The 27,078-nt window shown below is 40.3% G+C and overlaps 2 protein-coding genes across 4 annotated transcripts in view; one reads left to right on the top strand and one right to left on the bottom strand.

Moving 5' to 3' along the window:
* The first annotated feature begins 230 nt into the window (after positions 1–230).
* On the top strand, positions 231–19,894 carry lpin2 (lipin 2). Of its 3 annotated transcripts, none has more exons than XM_020591334.1 (20): positions 231–472; positions 5,682–5,882; positions 7,911–8,006; positions 8,369–8,739; positions 8,877–8,984; positions 9,070–9,196; positions 9,281–9,617; positions 9,700–9,799; positions 9,938–10,125; positions 10,556–10,649; positions 10,731–10,800; positions 10,915–11,007; positions 11,118–11,200; positions 11,470–11,614; positions 12,000–12,148; positions 13,719–13,805; positions 14,338–14,490; positions 15,490–15,604; positions 16,356–16,459; positions 17,295–19,894. In XM_020591334.1, exons 2-20 carry the CDS (start codon positions 5,691–5,693, stop codon positions 17,437–17,439), a joined length of 2,757 nt encoding a protein of 918 aa, XP_020446990.1. In that variant the 5' UTR covers positions 231–472; positions 5,682–5,690; the 3' UTR covers positions 17,440–19,894. The 3 variants fall into 3 exon arrangements, with proteins under 3 accessions (XP_020446990.1, XP_020446988.1, XP_020446987.1); XM_020591332.1 differs by lacking the exon at positions 231–472 and adding an exon at positions 3,023–3,280 and having other exon boundaries at positions 8,372–8,739; XM_020591331.1 differs by lacking the exon at positions 231–472 and adding an exon at positions 3,023–3,280.
* The window catches only part of emilin2a (elastin microfibril interfacer 2a), a 16,907-nt gene continuing 8,953 nt past the window's right edge, over positions 19,125–27,078 (bottom strand). The window contains exons 6-10 of the mRNA XM_020591330.1: positions 23,825–24,115; positions 22,437–22,490; positions 21,926–21,985; positions 21,655–21,795; positions 19,125–21,200 (exon numbers count right to left, since the gene is read on the bottom strand). Coding sequence (XP_020446986.1) covers positions 20,866–21,200; positions 21,655–21,795; positions 21,926–21,985; positions 22,437–22,490; positions 23,825–24,115 — 881 coding nt within the window. The 3' untranslated portion in view covers positions 19,125–20,865. The remainder of the gene's footprint in view (positions 21,201–21,654; positions 21,796–21,925; positions 21,986–22,436; positions 22,491–23,824; positions 24,116–27,078) is intronic.

Here is a 27,078-nt window from a genome sequence, read left to right as displayed (position 1 = left end):
TTTTGTCTATGTTTTACTTGTTTTGGTCTGCTAGGTTGTTCTGCATTTCACTGTACTCATTATGTTTCTCTTTGTTGTGTTGCATCCGTTTTTACTCATCTTGGGTCTATTAGTTATCGATTGACTTTCCAACAAGAAATGTTAGCCACTTCATTCTGAGGCTCTTGTCCAGAGGCCCCCTTATTTCTTTGGCCCATGAGCCTGTGCATTTACCTGTTGGTTAATCCGTTCACGGTCTTTGTCATCTGTGAATAAATCGTCTTGGTAATAGCAGCTGTGTGAGTGCGCCACCACTGTGGGGCTCCCTGTCCCATTAACTTGGGCTCGCTGTTTGTAGCAACAGTCAGTCACGGTGGTCCAGGCACGGACGTGTCAGGAGGCTTTTGAGAAGCTTTTCTGACAAAGGTATGGGGAGTAACTGAAGACTTTATAACCTCTTTCATCGGCAACTTTCCGCTGAAGTAACAGAAAGGTAAATGCTTATCGAAAGGGTGGTTTCAGGCTATTTTATTCTTCTCTGTGAGAACACAGTTTTCCGAGTGAACCGTATGCTAACGTTACTGTTAGCTAGTGTTAGCATATAACCTGGCTAAGATGGTTTAGCCTCGGTGGTTGAATTCAAGTCAGACAGCGACTGGTTTGGAAATTCACTCATGACACAACAAATGAATGTATCCGTATTTCGTTGAAACCAGCGACCTTGCATTAGCAGTGGTTCCTGCCTGATATCACCGTTTGCTTTTAACGGGAGCGTAGACCTAACGACAACATTGAAGCTAGCTAAGGTTAACGCACTGGCATACGGTTAGCTGACTCCCATTCATTTACTTTACTGCTTTGTCCTAATGTTTATGGTTTAAATCTTTGCTAGTAGTTGGCATTAACGTAACACCATAAATGTTCGTTTTCAAGTTTCTGTTTCTGTTTATTTCCACAGTTTCTATTCATGTCGCGTTAGAGATCTTGTGTAACATTAGTCTCTCAGCGTCAATTAATCATTGACTTAGACTCTTGTCTGTCGTACAGTCTGAGGTAACCTTACAAAACTCTGACTTTGAATCAGCTGTACTATGAAATATCATCGAGCAGTCCATTTTAACATATTTGTACTCAGTTGGGCGTTAATTGAGTTTGCTAGATAAAGTTACTGCAGTCTAAAATAACAGCTTTGTAATAAATCCTGTTTTCATAAATGTTATTACTGAAAATGTTTTAGGATAAGTGTTAAATAATAGTCATTTAGTCAGAATGTAGCTTGTGGAGCTGTGCCACTGCATGTTGTAAGTGTAGATGAAGCATTATAAAACATTACACTAGTAACCCCATAAACAACAGTAATAAAATATCTTGAAGTTTAATCAGTACCGCTCAGATATAAATTTATTGCAGGACTATTGTTGTAAATCCATTAGATGGACCAATAAACCTGGCAGCTGTGTGTACATTGTTCAGTCTCCAACTAGCCTGGTCTCAGTTTTTACTTGGTTTTACACATTGATTCTCAATGATTAGTGTTAAACACTACCGTTGATTCAGCATGAAAAGCATGTGTCTTGGTTTCCCTCTCAGGAAGATGGAGTAAGAGATGCTTTTTTGTTTGTTTGTTTTTCCTCATTACTTATAAACACTTCACAGTGTGTTTAGTTTCTTCTTTTTCACAGAGTGTAGCTACATTCTTACTTGGATGATTTAGCCTAGTGTTAGGGCTTTGACCATTTCTGCTTTGTGTATCCAAGCAGCCAGGAATTTTGGCACATGGGGGGAAAAAAGAAGGAATTGTCAATCCTATGAAAAAGCAATTTTTCTAGTATTGCACAGTTTGTAAAAATGAAAGCCATCACAGCCTGACGGCCACAGGTTATGGTTGTCAGGGTTTATGTTACACACATAATGAGTTGTCTCTTATTGGTACAGCTTGGCGTAACCTAATATTTTAAAGAGTGTAACATGAACTGTGTGTGGTCCTGTTGGTCAGCTCAGTCACAGGCCTGGCTCTTCTCACTCAGTGAAAACACATGTGCACATGTTAATTCCAGATTTAAAAGTAAGAAGGTCTACAATACTCACATGCCTGGTCTTGTAATTTTTAATTGTATGGGACTTTTTGTGTTGACTCTGGCTTAGAGAGTGTTCAGTTCCTTCTTGATAATTTGTGACTCAGCAGAGTACAAGTCATGCCGTTTTGTATAACTTGTTTTTTTTTCTTAAATGAAAGTGTTGATCTGTTTATCCAGGACAGCTCATAACACAGGAGGGGGAGGAACCAACAGCCTTTAGCGCAGTGTGTTTCCTTTGGTAGTGTTTACAAAGGACTTAGCAGATGGGACAGTAGAGATGAGGCCTCTTTTGAAGCACTATGTTTTCTTATACTTAGGAGCTAAACAAGGCAGGAGGATTCCTGAAGCTGGGTCAGCGAGAACCTCCTGATGACAACAACATGTTTTGAATCCATCACTGCTTACAATACAGTCTCACAAGTGTCTGTATTGAGTGTAGATAAGGAACTATTGCCTCATGTTAGCATTTGGGCTAATTTTAGCAAGCTGTTTTGTTATTTAATATAGATGATTCCCTGCAGGTCATGCCTTCAGAAAGTTCACCGGTTTCTTTATGTTCACATGTCCAGGATATCAAAATTCAAGAGTAGTGAGCAGCAAAAGATCAACATGCTGAAATCCAATGTATTAAATATCTCATTGATTGATTACTGCAGCCAATCAGTGTCATGGCCCCCCATTTTGATTAGTCATCAATAATAACAAGCTGATGCTGCAATGATCGTACCATACATGTGATTGTGCAAGCACATCATGATGCAGAGCTTCTTGGTTTTTTTTTTTCCTCTGTAGTCTTATCAGAGAAAAAACATGTCCCTTATCAGCCATATACCACCACCTTGAAGAGGCCATCCCATTGGCTGAACACGTTGTGTCCTGTCAGCTGACTGGATCAACACAAGTGTGTATCCTGCAAAAGATAGTCCACAGGCAGGATTAAAAAATTTATAACAGTGTTGCACCATTGGGAAGTGATATAACAACTTTCACCCCTGGAATGGTTATTTTGGGTTCAGAATGCCAGGAGGGCATTACCATCATAATCTGAGGGAGAGAAAACTTTGGTCCCAGTGGAGTATCCTGAGGTCAGTAAGGTAAGAGGTTGAACTCCACTAACAGTGATGAAGAGACAGAGATCCTGGGTGCACAGAGAGTCTCTGGGAAGCAACACCGACAACAGTGAACAGGATGAGTCCTCGTCTCAGAGGTCGTCTTGGTCCCTGGTGAGTCAGTGTTGACAGGTCTTTGGGCCTGCCATTGTGAGGGCTACTACGCTTAGTCATCTTGCATTGTTTTGTTTGAGATGTTGCTTGGTTTATAGATGTATTGTTGTAGCCAAGCTTAGTGGCTTTGGTACCTGGTTACAGTGATGTAAGTTTCAGGGCTACGTTCATGAATGTTTTTAGGGATAAGTTAGACTGTTAAAGGAGAGAGTGCGACAGCAGCATTTGTATTTGAGATGGTCAAAATAATATTCAGGCTGGTATCCTCAAATCTAAAATCCCAAGACTGTTCTGTTAATTTAGCTATTTGTGTGCACTTCTTTTTGTGGGCTGACACTCAGAAGGAAAAAAAAAAAAAGTGTAGCATCAGGTAAAGCATGTTTAACACATGACTTCATTCTGGTTAACTAAACACTGACACCTTTCCAGACAGCTCCTGCATAAGGGTGTCTTTAATATAGACTGTTCTCAAATTAATAATCATCTTTTACCAATGTTTGGAGCATTGTTGTTCTGACGGACTTCATACCGTGTCTCTCTGGTCTTGGTGTTCAGAAGACAGGAATGGAGGACTTAATGTTCCTCCAGTATGCTACTCTGGTGTCAAAATAAAAGTGAAAGTGCTTCAAATTCATAACATGTAATTATGCCAAAAACAACATCTCTTTCAGTTTCTAGAAATACAGTACGATTGCAACATACAGAGGCTGGATCACCAGCTTGCCGTGTGCACATTTTTACACCTGACAATGGCACAGTGAAATCATTTTGCAGTTAAGAGCTGTTGCTTCTTTGTTTTAGTTCCCTGGTCACTCTGAGATAACAGATTATCTCTGTTTTACAGTTTTCATCTTGGTTTTTAGGTGTTGCGTGACCTTTCTGTACGAGTCATCACTGCATTGAACACTGTAATGTGTTTTGAATGAAATCTGTGACAGATTGTGTAGGTAAATGCGCATATCACCCCTGTTCATCAGCAAGTTACCCTGGGAAGTTCCCTTTTCGAGAAAACATTTGTTCCTGTGGAGAGAATACGCTGTTGAGTTTTCACTTTGTTTTGTTGGTATGAACTCTTCAGGTCGGATGAGGAAACCACAGTACACATGCAGTGTGTCTTATGACCATTTGTATAAGTTTGTAAAATAAAATCTAGAACAACAGACATTTCCAGTATTTTAGCTAATCTAGATTTTTGGCCCTTGACTGATTGTTTTCCTTCAGATTGTACTTTAATGTCATTCTCCAGATGAGTATTTTGTTGAGAGTAACCAAAAGGCCATCTTCTTTGAGGTCAAATGTGGGGCACAGCTTTTAGGATTGAGATCCTCGTGATTGTTGTTGACAGAAGACATCATGAAATCCTTTTGTAGAGTTTGATTTCCATGATGTTTACCTTTCTATGTTGGCTAAAAGTGTGACAGTTTATTCAGAGTTGCCCTGCACATCTGATATGACAGATATCAACCTACTCATGGGGTAAAAATATGACATTGTCCATAATTCTATGATGCCAGCCTTGTATAAATGCCCCTACTCTTTTACCCCAACCCCCTCCCCCTCCCAACCACCAACTGCTCTCATGATTCTGAACAAAAGGTCAGTGTGAGATGGGTGTATTTCAGGTTACATAAACCCAATGAAGTCAGCAGGGAAATGTATTTACAAGCCCCACTAAACTCAACCCTGACCTGAGTAAACCAAAGCCACGTTTGCTAAGATAATAGTTGTTGGCACTTGGCGTCATGGTGCACAGATGATGGTGAACTAGATTATTTGCTAAATTCAGTAAAAGCGCCACAGTAAATTTTGGCTTGTGTGTAGCTTCTCTGTGATTTAGCAGCTTTGCAAAATAATGTATAGTCTACCAAATGGCTTCCTCCAAGTGGCAGAATAATTTTAGAAAGTGTGCAGAGTTAATCCAAATCCATGTAATTGTAACCACAAAACAATAGCTTTTTGGCATTGTCTGTAGCAGAGTTACATTTGTAGGCCCAGTTGCATTCATGGGGCAGGACAGTGGGAGCTCTTGCATGAGGTTCTCTTATTGCTTCAGCCTCTGATGTTGCTCATGTGGGACAGCTGCTAGTGACAGGGTAACAGTGGTGCACTGTCAGCTGTATGCAGGTTGGGAGATCAGACACCACACGGGCAGGCAGGCCAAGCAGTGAGAGGTCTAAGAAATGAAAGAAAAAGACAAATAAGAACCTGATTGTCTGGAACAAGATACTTAAAAGAAAAGCCAGTGGATAGCCAGAGAGACGGCTCAGGAAAAAAAACACCAAGAGAACTGAAGTGAAAACATTTCACATCCATGATGAACCCAAATGGTCTTGGTAAACACTAGGTCCTGATCCTGTCTGGTTCTTAACCCAGCTAATATTTGTTCTCCCTCCTTTTTCAGGTGGACACCATGAACTACGTGGGCCAGCTGGCAGGTCAGGTGCTGGTAACGGTCAAAGAACTGTATAAGGGCATTAATCAGGCCACGTTATCAGGCTGCATCGATGTTGTGGTTGTCCGTCAGAGAGATGGCACCTACCACTGCTCACCATTTCATGTGCGCTTTGGCAAACTGGGTGTTCTACGCTCTAAAGAGAAAGTGGTAAGTTAAAAATATGACATGTTTAAGCCATGTTTTAAGTGTGGAGCACCACTGTGTCATCTGGTCACATTGTCTTTCCTTTCAATGAATCTTTAATGTGGATAATAGGTCAATATTGAATAGAGTGATCGTAAACTGTAAACAGACAGTTTATAGTTTGACCCAGCATTTATGGGTGTATTGGGTCATATCACATTTAATAAGGGTTACAGAGGTTTTGTTTGTTTTTGAAGAAGCTAGGCTTAACTTCAGTTTTGGTTTCATATAAATTAAAACTACATGTTGTAATAAACATAAAATATATTCATTGCTTAGATAATCTGTGTGCCTGCCCCGTTAACCACACAGGTTTTCAATATTAATATCTGGGGATTCTGCCTAAATTAATAACTTTAATGGAGAGTCTTTGAATCGTATAGCAAATTTGTCTTCTTTACACCCTCTGATAGTAGCTGTTACTATATACAGTATTCTTGTCTGGTGATAAGATCCAGTTTAATCATGGTTAAGGAACAGTGTTATTAATAGAACTCCTCACTGGAGAAAATTTTGTAGCACCTTTGTGTTGGCCTAGTTGATGGGTTGGGAGAGCAAGGCTTTTCAGTAGTAGTAAGTGGATGTAGGGCTAAATGGGAAATTGTAATGGAAAACTGCTTTGGTATTGGTGAGCGTAACCTGTTTAGTGAGTATAATTAATGTTACTTGAGTGTATGAAGATTACAGAAAGAATATTCTCAAATGGTAATGAATAAAATGAGATTGTAAATTAATGTTCTTTTCCCCCCACATCACTATGAATGATGAACTTGTTCATGATTTCTATTCTTAGTACAGTGATGGTGTGCTTTGACTTGAAGAAGCATATTCACTTGCTTCTGGTTTTGGGCGATGATTTGTTTGGGGCTTACACTGTCTCACCACCTACCCAGAATGCTGATGGGCTCAGAGGGGAGGAATGAATGAGTGGTTACTATGGCAACAGCTCAACTTGAATGTGTGGGAGTGGGAGGAAGCGTGCAGGAGGGCTCCACAGGGCTGTTGTGTAACAAAGCTATGGATGTGTCCCTGAGATCACTTATCAGATCCACAAGGGCTGCTGTTAAATATATGTATTTTTTCCTAGAATGTGCTGGACCAAATAAATTATGTGATATTTGTTTCTAAAATGCAGATTCTTTTTTTAAATTCTGATTAGGAATTAAACTGTAGTCACCAGCCAAATACGAATTAACTTTGGCTGTCACTTTAGTTGGCAATCAAATGATTTTGAAGTTCTGTTTAACTTTAAAATCACCAGGATAATCGCTAAACTCAGTCATACTTAAATAGTTCTTCTATTTACTGTTCTTTTTCATGGAACGTAATATGAGCTTCAGGACTCACATTGGCTCTTGCTGTCAGAGAGAAATAACCCAGTACTATGCCTGAATTTCCTCCAGTAATCCACAACTCAGCCATTCCAGGAAATGTAACCTGTCACTGACTGTGAAAGGTTGAAGAGGACCCTCCATTTATTCCAGCTCATTATTAATTGCATTTACATTCTAAGCCACCACTCACTGCATAAATTCCCTTTAGCAATGCCAAGAGGGTGGAATTAAATTTGGGGGCTGGTGAGAAACCACACTGGCAGCAGAGGACGTCAGCAGAGTCAAATTGAGTCCAAGTCTGCCCCTGCCAGACATTACCTGGTTTTTGCGATGTCGAGTTTCTGAGTGGCCCTAGGTCCGTTCAGAGTTTGACTGACAAACATGAATGGCCCTGTTCTCTTGGCAGGCTCAGCATAATGCAAGCCCAGAGGACTGATACACTTCATAAATTTTGTAAAAGCCCCAATAGACATTGTGGACTTTCAGTAGCTGCCAACTTTCTCTGTGTCCTGACACAGTGTTGGAAGTATAATAAAACTAGGTCTAATTAAAAGGGCACTATCAGATTCACACAGATGGATACAAGTAAGCCCAAGTCCTGCCCTTTTTTACGTTGGCCAAGAGGTATCAACTTGTCATTTCTGACAAATTCTTTCAGATTGACATCGAAGTGAACGGAGAGCCTGTAGACCTGCACATGAAGCTTGGCGACAATGGAGAGGCCTTTTTTGTCCAGGAAGCTGAGCAGCAGAATGTAAGCATCTCTGAAATATTTTGGTACATTTTAGTAGTGAAACTTGAATGGACTGCAAATTAGTTTTTTGTTACACTTCAACATATTTCTGGGTTTATAATTTGTTGCATTGAACGAGTGTATGGCAGTGTTGGGTGAAGAAATATTACTCCACTGTTAAGTTCCTACATTTGACTGGTAACGTTTTGCTCAAGCGTTCTAAGCTCTTATTGTGACATTTCAGCAGTGATGACCCTGCTCTGCTGGACCTGAGTCATAGGCTTCAAGATGCTGACTCTAGGGATCATTAATGCTGCTTTGGTTTGCACATATTTAAACGTATCCTAATTCTCACCTTCCTACTTTCTCACTCGATCCTTTAGCAGATTGTTCCTGCCCATCTGGCCACCTCTCCAATCCCCACTGAGAATCACCTGTTTTGGATCTCGGAGGTGGAGGACAGGGTACCAAAAGATGTGGAGGATGACCCCGCTGACCCAGAGGATGCGCCTGAGCCTCCTGCTCCCAGCACTGTGGCTTTGAAAAAGAAGAAGAAGCGGCGGAAGAAGCACAAGGGAGACCCCCGAAGAGAGGACATGACCCTGCCCATGTCAGTCAATACTGCTGCAACAAATGGTATTGTTGCTAATGTATCTGCTGCTACACATGCTGCTATGTCAAGCACCGGGCAAAATGAGGAGATCTTTGAGATGGACCTGAGTTCTGATGAAGAGGCTGCAGCACATATCTCAAGGTGGGTTCAGGAACAGTGATTTTTCCTATAAAATTAGTTATTAATTAAATTAAAATTGAAAATAAAAAAAATTATACACAAGACCTGTTTTATATAGATTGGATAATTTTTATGCATCTTGTGCAACCTCCATTTAGGTCACCTTCCGCAACCACAATACGTGACATTGATCCAAAATTACCTGCAGCCAGACACAGCCTTGATGGTTATCCATTGTCTGACGGGGACTTGCCAGCAGATGACAGGTGTATATACTGACTTGATCAGCAGAAACATGTAAATAGACTCTTATCTTATTAACTCTTTGCATTTCTTTATCTTTCTGTTTAGTCATAGCCTGTCTCAGGGCTTTTCCCCAAAGAGTGACTCTGAACTAATGGTCACGCCCTCAGAGAGTTTACTCAGAGCTGAGTCCCACATGCAGTGGACCTGGGGAGAGTTTCCAGAAACAACCAGGGTAACCATGTTTCTCAACCAGAATTCATAATAGTTCTTGGTGTTCACATATTAATAGTATCCTTTTTGTCATCCAAATATCCAGGTCACTAAAAAAGAGAAACCAGAGCCACTAAAAACAGTGACCATCACTCCATCAGAGAGCACCCACTTCCGCGTCATCCTCAGCTCTGAGGCCATGAACAACGTTACAGAGATTGCAGAGGAAGGTGACGCCTCCTCCTCACTATGTACCGTTGTCAAGCCAGAGCCACGCACTCCTGTCAACACTGTAGCACCTGTAAACCCACAAGCATCTGTCAGCGCTGTGACCTCCGTGAGTTCTTTAACATCCATAGAGCCCCTGGATGTACTGCCACCCAATGTGGCAACCTCCACCCCTTCCAACAGCCAACAGAGCGATTCACCCTCTAAGAAGAAAGGTAAGCTAGGTCATTTTCCTAGCCAACCCTTATCAGATTATGAAGTACATGAAATGATAAGTAATGATGTTGCTGGCCACAGGTGTCCCAAAGAGGAGTCAGCATCAGGGTCCTGAGGATATCTACCTAGATGACCTAAAAGTACTTGAACCTGATGTTGCTGCACGATATTTCCCTAAGAGGTTAGCTCTTGGAAGAGGCAATGCAATTTTTATAAATTTTAATGGAAAAAACAAAGTTAAATTGGTCAGTTTTAAAACTGACCAAACATCTATGGTAACACAGAAGGCCTTAAAGATTGTATTCTTCTATTGCTCCAGTGAGTCGGAGGCAGCCACTAAGCACTGGATGGACACAGAGATGCACTCTGGTTCACAGTCTCCACAGTCAGTGGGAAGTGCTGCAGCTGACAGCGGGACAGAGTGTCTTTCTGACTCCGCCAGCGACCTCCCTGACGTCACCCTTTCTCTTTGTGGAGGCCTCACAGAAAATGCTGAAATATCCAAAGGTACATCATAAAAAATGCAGTTTACAGTGCACTTGGTATTTATGTAAGACAAAGTTAACCTCAGCCATTAGATGTAAACTGCCAAATCTGCTAAATTCTTTGTGTAATTACAAAGTTTTCTCACTGTATTAGTCACTTTGGAAACTGTTTAGCCATTCATTTCTCTTAAGGCCACACATGCCTGTATTATACTCATTCCCAGCAGCTCTTTAATGTTTCAGCCACTCAGTTTTCTGATTTTTATCTGTGTCACTAAAATAAAACACACAAGCTCTTCTGAAGTGTTTTTAGAAGCATTTTGCTGATGTGGCTGGTGAAAGAAAAGGTTTCTTGACCTTTCTCTGTGGTTTTAAGTAAGATGTTATGGCTCACCATCACTGACCTTTTCATCTGTCTTTAATTAATGTCCCTCTCCCTTCTGTTTTTGCAGAAAGGTTCATGGAGCATATCATCACCTATCATGAGTTTGCTGAAAATCCAGCAATTATAGATAACCCCAACCTGGTAGTAAAGATAGGAAATAGGTAAGCAAGCATTTTAATTTCACAGGCGAGATGTGTTTTTATTGCGTGATCAATATTTGGCTCTAATTTCTGTGTCCTCAGATACTATAACTGGGCTCTAGCTGCACCCTTGATTTTAAGTCTACAAGCATTTCAGAAGAATTTGCCAAAGGTAATGAGGTTTTATTTTTACATCTGGTTCTGTGTACTGTTGGTAACTGCGGATGACTGTGTAAATTGGCAGCTACCTCACTGTTTATTGCTTTTGTCTTCTTGTTTATACTAGGCTACAGAGGAGGCGTGGGTGAAAGAGAAAATGCCAAAGAAGTCAGGCCGTTGGTGGTTCTGGCGAAAGAGAGCGGATAGTACAATCAAGCAGGTGTGTGTCAAATCAGTTTTTCTTTCTAGTCTGAATTACATCAGTGTGGTTAGTCTTGTTTTCAGAAATTTGATTTGCTGTCTTGAGAATTCCTCCCTTCATTTTTGCAGTCAGAAACTAAGCTTGAAACCAAGGATGAGTCTCATTTGGAGGAGGAAGGACCCTCTATTTCTCAGGAGAAAGTGGCCTTACCGTAAGTGATATCAAGGATTTATTATTATTATAAGTGAATTCAGTGATAGGGTAAACTCATGCCATGGTAAAAAACATCCACACAATTATAAACCCATTCTTTTATGACCACTCAGCATAATCACATTATACTATAAGAGAACAAAGTTGACAGGTCAAGTCTCAGGACATGTACAATCCAAACCTTTTGTATTTTGCTTAGTGAATTTGTTTTGTGAAGAATTTATCAGTCAGAAAAATGAATACTTAACTGTTACTGTTTCTGTGTAGGCCTAAAGCAGGAGACTCCTCTAGTGATGAAGAGGCCAAGGAGGTGAGCACTGCATCCTGTCAAGAGAGACTGCCGCCAGTAGATGGGCAGCACCACCCGAGCCACACATACAGGAAGTCACTACGCCTCTCTTCTGATCAGATAGTAAGTACATTCTTACATATAGTATGTTTCCTTCCTCAAAATCTTCTAATATATTTTAAAGTGTAGCATTCTATTGCCCAGCAACTTAACATATTTATTAAGTTGCACTCTTATTTATCTTCATTTTTATTTGAAAAGTAGTTTAGTGAATGAGAAGAATAATCAGATTACCCAAACCATTGTTGTCAATGGGATTTATTCCTTAAATGGTTTATTTTGTAGTTTAGAGCTCCCCCTGCTGGCTAACTGTGGATTGCATGTGTTTACTCCATTTAGAGTCTGTAGGGGGCTCTGAAGACCTGTACATGGTCACTGTACTGTGGCAAAACGAATCTCACTGGATAGCAATCCCTACACAAATGCCTCCACTTTTTTGTGTTACTAGGCCAGTCTGAAACTAAAGGAGGGACCTAATGATGTGACATTTAGCATCACTACCCAATACCAGGGCACATGCCGCTGTGAGGGCACCATCTACCTATGGAACTGGGATGACAAAGTCATTATCTCTGACATTGATGGCACCATCACCAAGTATGTGTATCCAAGTAACATTTTCATAATGCCTCTTGCCTGTAATGATGCCTTATATTTATAGTGTTACTTGGTAGGTAGAAATTGTGACAGCAAACTGGCTTTTTGGAAAACTAGGAGTTCTGATGATTTCAACTGCTTGTGCTTGTGTCCTATACTGGGTGCACTGGAAGCACTTGCTGTACAAAAAGCACACAGAGGAGCCTACAGAAACACGATGAAGAAGGGAAAACTATGGTCCTGGGGGTATTTTTAAAAAATAATACAATAAAAAATATATTGTTATCACTGTCTTTATGGTGTTGTATCAAAAGTGGTCATCTGCCAGAAGCAGATTGCAGTCCGCAGGAGAGCGTAGGCTGTTAAATACATTGTCCATTTTATCTCCACCTACATCTGCTTTTGTTTGGATCATACGTCATAAAATACAAAAATAGACACAATGTATATCCACATCGAAGAAGTAAATGTGTGTCCTTGTAAAAGTGGCTCATTTGAGGAAATTCTAACTAAACAGTGAGTGACAGCGGTGCAAAGAGAGGTCGGACTGATTTTACCTGCTGTCAGGATCCGGACATCTGTAGTGTATTTGTTATTTACCACAGCTGTTGAGCTGCTTTCCTGTTATTTTGTGGGATGTGCCGAATGGACCACTTGTCCTCAGTATAGAAGTCTTGCCTTTTATGAATGGAGTGGGGTTAGTGCTGTGTCTTCATGCAAGAATAGGGATAAACTCATATTCTCATTGAGTATTTCATTTTATTATTATTTTGGTTCACATACGTTAACATTCTACCACTCAAGTAGGGCTAGTATATAGGTGTTGGTTCACACTGATGCAGGACAATAAAAATGACATTATGGTAATTAGATGTTGTTGTTGTTGTTGAAAGTTCGGCCCCCACTAAGTAAAATTCTGGCCCTTGAGTAGATATAGTTGATGACCCCTGATGTGGAGTTAAGAGAAACCAAGGATAATTTTACATATTTTTCCCTCCTTTTGACATTTTGTGCAGTGTCATGGTTCAATGTTATTGCCACAGACATGTCTGAGTCCTTCTAAAATGGCATATTAAGGCCATAATCCAATTCCATTCATGTTAAGCTTTTTAATTAGCTTGGAGCTGGCCAAAACTGTCATCTACCGTCTTTCAGATGCCCGCTCTGTAAGGTTCAGAGTTGGTCAACATCAAACAGGTCCAGATTAACTGCAGCTTATTATCCGTGTGACCCTTTAGGCCATCCTGTGACGTAGGTTTGTTTGAATAACAAGGCAGAGAGCACAGGCACTATAATGAGCGGATTTACATTTCAGTCTGCAAGCACACATTGCCATAAGCTGAGTCTGAGACTGTGCCCATGGGCCGGTAATCCTCATTATCTGAGAACAGCCCAGAACAGTTTTCTATTTATAATGAAATGGTAAAATTGTATTGGAGTTTTATGTGACCCGTCTGTACTGCCGATCTGCTGTATTTTCTTTCACACACATACTCCTCTGAGTGATATGTCTGATACTGTAGCTGGGGATATCTCTGTCATTGTGTCATTAAATATTTGAATGTTTTAGGTCAGATGTGTTTGGACAGATCCTGCCACAGCTGGGGAAGGACTGGACCCACCAGGGCATTGCCAAGCTCTACCACTCAGTAGCCGAGTAAGTGCACAACAACACTGATTAATCACAGAGGAAGGATAGTGGTTGGTCAGTGGTTAGCACTGTCTGGATTTGATTCCCGGCCGTGGCTCTGTGGAGCTGATGTTTTGTCCCTGTGTTTGTGTGGGCTGCTTTGAGGTGAGTGACTAAGTTTTGCTGTAATCAAGACAGAATTTTGTAGAAACACTGTTAATCTCCATGTCAGTATTTGACCATTTGGTACTTTGTTTTTATAAGTGTGAAAACTTAAACCCTGACCATATTTGTTCATTTAGTTACACACACACACACACACACACACACACACACACACACACAGGAGCAAATAGGCACTAGTGACCATAGGCAGTAAGGAAGTAGAATCTTTCCTCAGTAAAATTATCATGTAATTGGTATGACGTCTGCACATAATGAAAGGAACCAATATAACTGATCTAATTAAACTGATATTTTTTTGTAGGTGCTAATGATGGTCATGGTATTAAAATGCAGTGGAAAAGCAGTTACTGAGCACCACTCTCTCTGTTGGCAGGAATGGCTACAAGTTTTTGTACTGCTCAGCTCGGGCTATCGGCATGGCGGATATGACAAGAGGTTACCTGCAGTGGGTCAATGATAGAGGCACCATCCTGCCCCAGGGACCTCTCATGTTGTCTCCCAGCAGCCTCTTCTCAGCGTTCCACAGGTACATACACTAGAAACAACCTGTTTGTGTTCTAAAGCCAAATACTTGTTGTCTCCCAGCAGTCATCACATACATTAAATCCTCCTTATCTGCAAATATTGTTTTCCAACAACCCCATATTTTTCTTCTTCAAACTTAAATCCTGTTTTGTCTGCAAACTGAATTTCACATTAAATAGCCTCAAGATTCTCTGACTCAGCCTTCCCCACTCTCCAGATCCTCATTCATTATAATAAGCCTTTTATATGCTGAAGCTGTTAAAGCTACAGAAAACTCAAACTCATGAAAGTCCAACTAAATGGGTGTGATATGTGTTGGTAGCCTTGCTGTCAGCTCCTAGAACTCCTGTACTCATGTTAAGCATGTAATTTGTAGATTTATGTCCTGGTTCTAACAGTTGGTTCTGAACAACTGTGAGACTTCACAAAGATTGGTTAAGTCTTCATTTAACTATGTTTTAACATAAAAATCTTGGCAACTTAATCCAAATGACATTGAAAAAGGTGCTTTGTATTCTTTGCACAATTTAGCTGTGAGCCAATACAAGAATGATTGGTCCTGATGAAGATTTACTGCAGGATGTAGCTGATCTATTTTTTATTTTATTCAGTGCTGCACTAGTTTTCTAAATGAACTGTGATATAGTTGTTTAACTTGACATTAACATAACACTTTTCATATTGTCAAAGCTTTTAGTGGACATAAATGTCAGCGGCTGGTTGGCATCACTAAATTTATGTACCCAGCTCCTGCCATCACGCTAAAATATGCACACAACACAAACAGAATAGCACGAACTGAATTTTATATGCTTATTATATGTATATTTAATGTATGTAAAAGGGGAAAAAACAAACTAATCAAAAGATACCAGGAAAAAAAAAAAAAGCTATATGGGAAACTAAATTTGGCCAAGTTAACAAACTCAGAGCGGATCCATTTTAAGGGCATGCAATACTGTATCTGTGTTGCTCTAATGAGAATGTCCGTTTCCTTCAGGGAAGTCATTGAGAAGAAACCAGAGATCTTCAAGATTGAATGCCTTACAGACATCAAGAACCTGTTCCAGCATAACAAGCAGCCATTCTACGCCGCCTTTGGGAATAGAGCTAATGTGAGTTAATAGATGCTTGAAGATGTCAGACTCAGGACATTAAAGCACTTGCTTTTACGTGACAGTGAGCCATTTTCCAGAAGTTGATGTAGTCATGATGTATTGTAAGATCAGCCTGACGCTTGGCCATCAATTAGCAGACACAAACATATGAAATCAGAATCTGGCTAAACCAGAGCTGAGGTCACTGGCAGAGTATGGTCCCATATGACTGCCTGTGGGAAGGAGCCTCACCCAGGCCCAGCATCCCATCTTCAGCTGCATAAACACCATCATCCCGATGAAGCACCGGGTAATCCATCAAACCGGTGTCTGTCGAACGCTCGCCAAAAAACACAACATAAAAAAAGAACATGCACAGTTTTACACTTGCCCTCCAAAGCAATGAGTCTAGACATATTTCCATTACGTGCAGTAGGTGGAACAGAAACATGAAATTTGTGAAGTTATAATGCACTTATGTTGGTCTGTATCAATGTGTGTTATCTATGAGAGCTGCTTTCTAAAGACTAGTGTGTTCTCAGATGGCTAAATCATGTTTTGCTTTTTATACAAATAAGACAATTAACATAATTTATCTAAGAAGAAAAATGATAGTTTGAAAGTACAAGCTTGTGTTGTGCTTATTAATGCTAGCAATGAAAAACAATCGATTTTAAGTCCTCTGTTATTAATATTAGTGGCTACCTTTTTTTTTTTTTAAAACAGTTAGATCACTTACTAAGTCCTGATCCATTCTGCCTTCATATAGGACGTGTTTGCATATAAGGAGGTAGGAGTTCCAGTCTGTAGGATCTTCACCGTTAACCCCAAGGGAGAGCTGATCCAGGAACAGACCAAGGGCAACAAGTCCTCGTAAGCACAAACACACTGGTCTTGTCTGTCTCAGTGCCAATATTCCCAATCAGAATTAGTGCTACAAGTTCCAAAACTGTGTGCACTCATTGTATTCTAAAATATCCACCAAATGACACATTTTGAGTGTGGGGGGAAAAAAATCTTAGATGCATTAATCAATAATTAGTTTTAAGAATTAATGAAATTATCTTTGAAATGTGAAAGGCGTCAGTCGTAGTCAGGAACCTGCATGAATCTGTCAGTCAACTCTGCAGTTCTGCAAAGCTTTGTGGAGTGTTGTGGCATCTTTCAGCATTTTTATTTTGGCTTTAGGAGCCACTGCTTTAATGTTGTGGTTTACTCTCACACCTCATCAGCCTCGTTTTCAACCAAAAGCTCTGATTAACTGACTTGTACACTACCTGCCCAGCAGCAGACAAAGTTAGCAACTAGCTGGTGAAATTACTGGAGCATTTAACAGCTAAAGAGCCAGATATTTGCCTCAGGACCTTGTAGAGCATAAAACAAAGCTTCAAAAAAGAGTTTGTCATCTGTCCAGAAATGCTAATGCCAATGTTTGGATGTGTAAATAGGCAAGAGTTTGCAAACATGTTTGCCATACGAACTTTACAAGGTAATACCATGTTAGCATTGTGTACAAGTAGCTATAAAATGCAGTATTAAGCTTTATTTTTGCATTTAGAAATTGCCGTTGTACTCAGTAAATTTCAATTGTTAATCTCCAATAATTGTTCCATATATCAGTATTTAATGGTTCATATTTAACAGATCTGACCTGCCTCTCTCTGTGTCCTCACTTACTCTGTCTCTGATCTTGTCCTTTCCTCCGTAGTTATGGCAGACTTAGTGAGCTTGTGGAGCATGTGTTCCCGTTGTTGTGTAAAGAGCAGAGTGAGGCCTTTCTCATGCCAGAGTACAGTTCATTTTGCTACTGGAGACAGCCCATACCAGACATCAGCCCCGAGGAGCTGCTCTGATCCAGCACATGTGGACACACAGGTATAGAAACACATGCAATTGGACCGTGCACTTGAATGCATCTCCAGGAAACGCATGGACTGGAACCACATCCCTCCATAGCACTCAAGATGCACAAGACGCCAGCGGGTGTGACAGTAACAGGGTTATAACCATAAATGCAAAAGCTGGTAAACTGTTAATTATCCATTAGTGATGAGTGGAAGTTACCTCCAGTAAAGTAAATCCTGATGGGGAATTGCTGAAAAACCCCATCCCTGAGAGACAAGAGGCTAATTACCAGTCAAATTATCATCTTTCCTCCTGCCTGTGGAGGCATTGGAACCCAGTGAGCACTCTTGTACTCTGTGCAGGGATAAAGATCAGAGCCACGCTTCCTTTTCTCTGAAGCGTCTGACAGGATGCTCTGCTTTTACAGTCAAGGGAGTGACAGAAGCCCTTAGCACTAGAGTTTGAGCTGTGCAGAAGAAGCTTTCTTTAATCACCTTTTTCTCATTCTTCTGAACAGCTTGAAGAAGTGAAAAAGGTACCGTTTAAACAGGAAAGGCAATTAACGCAAGGCACTAGTTATGTGCCAGTGATACTTTCCTGTGTTTGCCTTGATGCAGGTATACAGCCTTTATTTAGAGGCTTCATTTTGTTCCTAAAAAGTTAAGTGAACCGGTGCTGGTGGCACAATACGCCAGCTACAAACCATACAGTCTTTAATTTCCAGGCGCCTACTGGTGAAAGGTGATGACCTTCAGAGTCATGTTTGGTATTGATGTACAAGGTCACACTTGATATATACTTTCACTTACAAGTATGTGAAGATACTTTGGTGTGTGTGACTCCAACAGCAAAATGCAACCGCTTCATGATATTGTCTCGCTGTTATTTTAGTGTTGATTTTGTTATACAAGTTCTGGCAAGTGGTGTGTTAACAATGCAGTCACTATTTATGATAATTGCTGTCTTTAAGTTATTTTCTGTCATGATGCCTCTGTTTGAAAAAGTAATTTAACACCAATGCAATGTGGAAGTACTTCATATCGATGTTTTCTGTGGTTGATCACAGGTAACACATGCACTTAACAGTAACTACTAGGACGTGTATGGATTTTTTTTTGCCTTGTATCCAGTTTTACAACGAGATGTATTCCTTGTTTTACAGTGAAGCTTTGAACATGTAAAGCACATAGACATTGTTAAGAAAACCTCAAAGAGCGGCTTTAGTATTAATATGTGTGTGTAAATGTAAAAGATAACTCTCTGGAACAGTGGAAATAGGCTGATCTGAAAGAGCTTAAATGAAGGATTTCTGTTTGCAGTGTCCTCTGCAGGGCAACTGTGGGATGATGCAAGTGTATGCATGCCTACATACTTAAATAGTGAGTGCTGCTGCTGCTGTTGATGATGTTGGTGATGGGATCACACACCCTTTGCTTATGAGCACACCCCTCACCCATCTGCACTTCACTGATGGTCTTCATAGTCAAACCAGAGTATGCAATTGATGCAAGATGAAGAGTTCTAGTTTTACCTCTGTTGTGAGTGACTTTCTGGCACCACTGACAAATCAGCTATTCTGGAATATGTCAATTATCAATAGAAATAGTTGTTGTGGGGATTAATAACAGGTATGTCCCTTTGGAGTGGTGGAAAACATGAAGCTGTATCAGAACCATCCCTTAACCTGTGTGTGTGTGTGTGTGTGTGTGTGTGTGTGTGTGAGAGAGAGAGAGAGAGAGAGAGAGAGAAAAGACTGATTATGTGCCTCTGAACAGAAGAAGAGCCAGTTGCTTTTGTTCATAGATAACCAGGAAATACTTGACTCCATAGAGGAAGCTTTTTGAAGCGCTTCAATTGGCATTATGTGTGAATTAGGAAACGATGCGACACTTAACTGACGTGGATCATCCCTCCAGCACAAGTGTGACAGTAATACCCTAGTAAGGATTACAAATCACATAGGAGCAAGACATGACAGAGAAATGCATTTAATTGGGAGGGGAAAGCACAGTTGACAGTATATACAGATATTAGCCGTCATTTTGCTGAAGTGTTTCCACATTCAATCTAGCTCCGATGTTTTTGTGACGATTAAGATGCATGTTTTGCTTAGATTTGTTTGCTTGTTCTGTATGATGTTTGAAGTCAGATATACCTTATAATTAACAAAAAGAATTCCGTTCTTTCTGTGAAAGTTAAACATCTTGTGTGGAAGAATCACACTTCATTCTCTCTGACCCTAGGATACGTGGTATATGTTTGTATGCACTTAACTGCTGCGGAAAATGATCCAGTGTATATGCTGATCATCACATTCTCTCGTCTTCTGACGCCTTCTTGTTTTATTTCTTATGAAGTCTACTTAATTGTCTGACCAACAGAAATACCTTAAGTGTATGCTGTTTAATGAACAAATTCCATTGTAAGAAAAAAAAATAGACCTAATAAAGCTAACAAAGTGTGGCTTCTGGTCATATTTGTATTAAATAAAAGTTTAAATGAATACAACTGTGTGCTACACATTTCCTGTCTCCAGTCTGAGTGTTAAAGTCCAACAGTGACCTCAAGCTTCTAACTTTATCCAGTTGGTTATGGTTTTAAGATGCATTAATAGTGTTCTTGCAGTTTAAATGCCCCAGGTCGTTCCAAACACAAATATGAAAGATTTTTAAAAATGTGAATCGGGATTTTTTTTTTTTTTATATTTATTATACTGTAAATGAAATTAAAGTGTTTTTCTTTTTAATTAAAGGTCAACAGAAGCTCAGCCAAGTTAACATTTGTACTCCCTGGTTCTGCTTTTGAAGTATTCTTGTAGGATGCGAAGAGGGAAAATGTATTTTTCATCCACAACCTCTTGACTTAGCCAATTGTAATCACTGGAGTTTTTGCCTTCTGACCTGGCTTTTATCAGTGCAGTTCTAAGGTTGTCGCTGCTAATTCCACTTCACTGTCTTTCTGTTTATTAATCACAGTTGTAATCTTCTACAGTGTAGATTACACAGTAAGGTGATGTGAGCTCAAGCTTAAGGTCATTTATCAAGGTTTATTACCTAACAATAGCCTATATTCCACTGATTTGTAGACCATAGTCTCTGAGATGGTTTTTGTTTAAAGTTCATGTAGTTTTTATTTTAATGTTAATTTATAAACATTTTTTACACAAGACATTCACAATAGGTACAAAAAAGCATTTTGATAATCTGTTAGAAACAAATACTGCTGCCTGTATTCGGTGAGCTTTAGCCAGTGACTTACAAATTACAATTAATTCTTAACTGAGTTTATAGCGGAGAATCTTCCCCCAACGGGACTGTGCAGTGAAGTAGCTGCTTCACAGCAGGTCAGTGAAAACTGGTTTTTTCAACTTTTCCACTGGTCTAGCTTCCTGGGAACAAACTAGTCCTTGCTATTCCTGCCCAGCTGAGCTCCAGCTATCTTTCTGCCTGTGGTGCATACAGGAAGATGGCGCTGTAGGTGGAGAGGATCTCCCTGGCCTCAGTGGTGGCCAGCTGGCCTCCAGTCCTCACCAGGCCCACACGGTCTCCTTTCTTCAAGGACAGGATTAGACTGAAGGACACCGAGCCTTCACAGCCACAGTTACCACCAGCTGAGCCCCCATGTTGACTAGCTCCAGGCGCAGCTGAGCTCTGCAACCTCTGGATGCTGCGGTTAGACACGGACAGGACAGCCTCTACACGGTCACCCTGCTTTGCAGTCAGCAGGCCTGAAATCAGGTACCGGCCATCTAGTGGCACTGTAAAGATCCCTGTAGAGGAAAGATTAGTAAAATGCTTATTGCTCCTGAGCCCTGGACCTTGTTCTTCAAAACAGCTGTCGGAGAAAAATGTCCTTAAGGTCAAATGTAAAGAAATGTACAACAATTTACAGTTGCCGTGTAGATGGTACCCAGAATTTAAGAGGCCCTGGCTGCAGACAAGATAGCAGACTGGTGACCTCGGCAGGGATTAGTCACTATTATCCAGAAGTTCACACCCTCAGCAGGTGTAGGGCCACATTTAGGGTAAGGGGTTAACCCTTTCCCCTAACCCCACTTAAAGCCAGGGTTGAAAGTATGCAGTGTTGGTTTCAAGCCACCATCTTTGCAGCAATGTCCCTTTCAAACCTAAAGCTACAGAATGGAACTTTACAATATGTCTCATTGATAGTGACTTTTCAGCTGTTAAATGTTGCTTTCGTTGTTTGTTTCATTGTATGTGTACCTGTGTGAGGATTGTAGTGTCCACCATCGTTGACTAGGACCCTGTTGAAGCGGATGATGCCAAAGTCTCCAGAGAAGGGCTGCTGCGTGAGGCCAGCGGAGAAGCAGAAGGGATCTGCAAAGGCGCTGTTGTCGACTGAAACTAGACCCATAAACGTACATGTACATAATTTCAAAGATAAATCCTCTGAATTTCTCACTTTATAATGTACTTTTTTCTTTACTCGTGCAGTTACTAAAATTAAGAAAGATGATCTGATGCTGAAATCTACCTGGTGAATCAAGTGGAGCTTGATACATCAGGTTCCATGGCACTTTTGCTGCTATGGGAACTACAAGATACAATTGAAGAAAGAGTTAAGTAGTGTGTTGCTACTGTCATGTCCATGAGCTGAAAGGAATGACACCTTTATTTCTGCAGCAGTCTCATTCGTGTCAGTTTCGAGTTGTATGTTTTGAAAATGAATATACAAAATCAATTTATGAAATGTAGTTAAAAAATACACCATTTCAGTGAATATAACTAATATCTATTCCAATAATACTATTTCCTTCATCACTATCACTTTAAAATTTACCACGCAGCCCGTGATAAAACTTTCTGGTAAGTGTCTCGATACAAGTCCACCCACACATCCTTAAACTAAAGACATCCAGTTCCCACTCCCTTGTACTCCCAGGCTACAAATTATTCACAGCTTTTCCTTTTTTCACCCTGATGTAGCGGAATGGCAGAGCCTGTAGATGCATGCAATGCAACTTCATAACAAACTGCTACAATACCTTGACGGGTGGTTGCCTGAGGTTTGAAAGACACAGGCTGCAGAGGAGGATAGCCTGCAAAAGAAACGGGTAATAAACACATTAGGTTGGAGCATTATCTGAAGATATGAGTTTGCAAATACTCTCACAAGAGGCCGTGGTTTGGTTTTCCATTTGAGCAGTATGGCAAAACCCCATGTGGTAGTTTCCCACAGAAGGTATGAATTTAACAAAACAGATTTAAACCTGCAGGTGTTTGTCCTGTTTCTGTCCCACATAAATCCAAGAAAGACAAAATGAACAACTCTATACCAAAGCCTGAAGAAGTGCAGGGTTTCTAAATGTACATCTTGTTTCACAGGGTAACATTTTGGACTAATGGGAATGTTACATGACAACTTCTCCCACACAATCAGTACACAGTAGCAGCATGACTGATGTCACTGTTCCTCTGCTGCCAAAACATGCCCAAGTGAAAGCTAAAACAAAAGCCTGTATTTTATTGTTTTCTCCATTGCCACCCTTGCCTATATGCAGCTTAGATAGTTAATTAACCCAATTCAATTACACTAATTCAATTCAGAGCAAAAGCCTTTTTGGTATAGCACTCTTATGTGTGGATAATTAATGGATAATTAAACCTTTTGTTGTGGGTGAAAAAGGCTAATAAGAACAAAACCCAGGCTCAGCTCCAAGTTTTATCATTTCTGATTTGTTTGTATAGTACGTCACATGCGGTGCAGTGCCAGACATGTTGATGAATGAATGTCATAAAATTTACTTTGTCATTGTGAGATCAGGTTCCAGTTTCACCATTAAATCATATCATAATTCAACAGCAAAAAATAAAACTTACAGCAGAAGATGACAAGAGGTCAGGGAATAAGAATAATAATAATAACAACTTTAAGGTTGTTTAAGAGGCTGAACAAAACACTGACGTAGGCTCCGACGGTCAAAACAGATCTAGAGAACAACCTGGAGCAGTTTACTGTATCTGACATTCTATAAGACTGCAGACAGTTACAGAGGAAAATATATATATTGTACTTTCAAATAAACTTTTACTGTGCTGCTGTGTTATGTTTTTTATTCATATGTTTATGTAAAAAGGATTTAACATTTATTTCTATGGATATAAATGTGTTGCCTCCTTATCCTTTAATACTTCTTCCTTTGTGCATACCACTGGGTAACTATAGTATTTTAGTATTTTGTTGGTATTTACTCTGTAATTTGTAGGCTATAATTTAAAGCATTGCCAAGTCATGGCTTGTGCAGGGAATCCACTTGCTCTTGAGTGAAACTAAAACAAAAGTGAAAACAGTTTTTTACACAAATTAGAAAATAACAGATCTGTGAAAATAGCTACAACACCATGAGTCATGCTGACCATTAACTCTGCTCACCTGGTGCTCCAGCAAACCCTTTGACAGGCACACTAGACGAGTCCTCAGAGCCTCTCCGTACAGTTACCCTGCGGATGTACCCTGGCGGTCCTGCCTCGCCCGTCTCCACCGTCTCCACCTTGGGGCTGGGCCGCTGACTTGGCGGGCTGATCTTGACTGTGTGCATGCTGGGCTGCCTGGGGTTGGTTGGCGGCGGTGGGATGATGAGAGGGATGTGGATTTGTTTTATTCTGGTTCTGGTCTGAGTCGAATCTGGCAAAGGAGCAGGTCTCTCCGGTCTTAAGGTCATTCCTTAAGAAGTGGAGGAGAGAAAAAGAAAAACTCTTGTACAATTGTAAATATACCAATTTACAATTCACTTTCTAACATTATGATAGGCATTACCATCAAGCATTTAAAGCTCCAGGGCATCTATAATCTAGTTTAAAGTTATAGAAAGGCCTTCAATTACTTTTTGTTTATAAATCTCATTTCCTCTCTCACATTCAGACTGCATCCCTCCCTTCTCTTGTAAATTCTCCTTAATGACTTGTATTCCGATGACAGGCTACAGTAAACCTGGCTGAGCTTTTGTTTATTTCAACCAGTTCTGTTATTGCCCTTCATAAAAGCAAATCAGACAGTGCCTGTGAGTTGTGGGCAACAAGACCCATCTGAAGAGAAACCTGTTGGCTTCTTGCCAGGCCCCTGAGGGCATATACATCTCCTGAACCTCTGAGATGAATCCAGAGATGTTGTGAAAGAATCCCAGGGACAAACAACAAAAATAATTAAAGTACTTGCTTTATGTCAGCCCCTTTTCACAGCCAGGTGTTAGATTGATTTGTGTTGTATTTGAGGGTCAGTGAAAGGGTTTGAACATTCGGTGGCTTGTTTGCTTTCAGCACATACTGTTATAGGATATAGTCACATTTAAACCTCATGGACAAGGTTGGGCATAAATGGAGTGCATGTAACAGAATTACAGTAATGACATTCAGCCAGAGACATCGAGGAAATGGCCACTTATTGCAAATGAATATTGAGTTAGATTTGGTGGAAAAGGCTCCGATCTCTCAGGAAGCTGTCACGAAATACAAACAACAAAGAAGATTCTGCAAGGATAATAAACATATGAATTCTTACAGAATTTAGATATACCTAGTTGTAAATACACAGTACACACACCAGCCACTTTATTAGGTACACCTGTACAATTGTATGCAATTCAATGCAGAGATTCTGACCCTCCCGTGCATGTAGCTGCGGAGGACAAAAATATGAGACACCTCTGAATATAATGTAGTCCAGTACACCACCACCTTTAACTATAACCTCAATAATAAACATATAATTGAATTAATATATTTATGACAATTTCACCAAAAACGAACACATTTTCATAAACAGCTTCATAAACACAGATGTTAAGGCAGAAGTGTTGCAATGAGGAGCATACAATTGTACAGGTGTACCCAATAAAGTGACTGGCGAGTGTATTATTGACTTTTAGATCTTAGTAAAGCCAGCAATACTAAAAGCTTGAACACATAATGAAGCTAGGATAGTGAAAACTGCTGCAGGGTGTAATAGGGAGACATATCAGGATATAAAGGCTGCTTTGTACATCTGTGTGAATCTGATTGGATTCCACTGGTCAGCTGGTAGATGTTCAGCTGTCATAACAATAGGTCACGGATGCTGAAGCATAAACTAAACTGCTGAGGGCTGATCAGCTGATGAAGTGCCTCTTCACTGCTAACACAGTGTTCTGTTTACAACAAGAGTCCAGATGTGCTAAAAGCTCAGTGAGGCTGAACTAAAGCCCTGTAGTGGTTTAAGATTAATGCTGACACAAGTTTGGTAACGTGCTCACAATAAAAATGTTAACATGCTGATGTAACAGTAGATAACATGTGCCATATTCACCATTTAGTTTAGCATGCTAATGTTGCTAATTAGTACTAAATACAGTGCAGCTGAGGGATACTTTCTGGGCCTATGCTTTGTATGTAGCCCTTGTTCTACTAACAAGAACAAGAGGCAACACCTACACATACTCAGAGAAGACACGAAACACATTTGTGCTGATGGTTTAAAAATCTACAGGATACCTTTGAAGACCCTGCTAGCATCATGAAACTAATTACACTGGACATTCAGTCCTGTCCTGAGTCAACATTACCAATCCAAAAGTAGCTAAAAGCACTTACATAAATCTGCTTGTTTCTTTGGATTATGGAAGTTATCAATCACTCTGGTCTTATCAAATACATCATCATAAACCAAATTCTTCCTCCTTACTGCAAGTGATACCAGAAGCTACTCAGAAACCACATGTATAATGAAAAACCAATTAAACCAACAATCATGTTGTATGAGATAATCAGAAATCTTGTTTTCATTTCCTCCCCATGTGTCCTCAGGATGCCAGTTGCCTGAGTGCATATTTCCCATGAGCTCTCACCCTGTGTCTCACTAAGGGGGCAACCGCAAAGTCGAAAAACACACAAATACAAGAGTGCTGGTGCAGCTGAGACCATCACCAAAACCAGATGTTATTGCGTGCAAGCAGATTGAGACACTGCAGAGGAAGGGATACTTTAGTCGCTGCTGGTTCCAGAGATTAGAGTGACCGTGCATGAGTGCTGAAAAGGGTCTGAAACTGTCAAAGAATATTGCAGCAGACAAACTGATCACATGATGGAAAATGCGGTCAACAGGCACTGAGCAGTGTGTGGTGGTTCCATGCGTATACAATACTGTATCACTCACACTGTGACATGCATTTTTCTTTTTCTTTTTTGTGCTGCACACATGGACACAATTTTGCCTTCCACCCTATTTTCCTCAAGTGATATTAATGAGGGGAGGCTCAAATTGTGCACTGCATAGCAGACCTCAGGGACTTCCATTGTGTATCTGGGTCCATTCTCCTCTGAAGACTTCCAGATGGGTTCTCAGGTCAGAGATGGAAACGTCTCACCTTGCAGCTTTACTAATCTTTCTGAGGAAGCTGTTACTCAAAGCATCCCCTCAAAGTTTCTGGTGCTGGCTAAATATATACTGTGTGTGTGCGTGTGCGTGCAGTCCTTCCTTGTGCTCCCCACTATGTAAATCATTGGATTTTACAGTGACGATTTGGTGTAATCTTAGGGTTTAGATAAAGGTTAGGGTAAGTATTAGTTACAGTTGAGGTTAATTGTAGGATATCGCCTCCAGGCAATTAAAATAAATCAGTGTAAAGTCCTCTCAAAGAATGAAAACAAAGGTGT

Source organism: Monopterus albus, unplaced genomic scaffold (genome assembly GCF_001952655.1).
Source record: "Monopterus albus unplaced genomic scaffold, M_albus_1.0 scaffold14.1, whole genome shotgun sequence".
In the NCBI taxonomy this organism is placed as follows: domain Eukaryota; kingdom Metazoa; phylum Chordata; class Actinopteri; order Synbranchiformes; family Synbranchidae; genus Monopterus; species Monopterus albus.
Note: the sequence above shows the minus strand (reverse complement) of the source record. Positions and strands in the feature narration are given on the sequence as shown.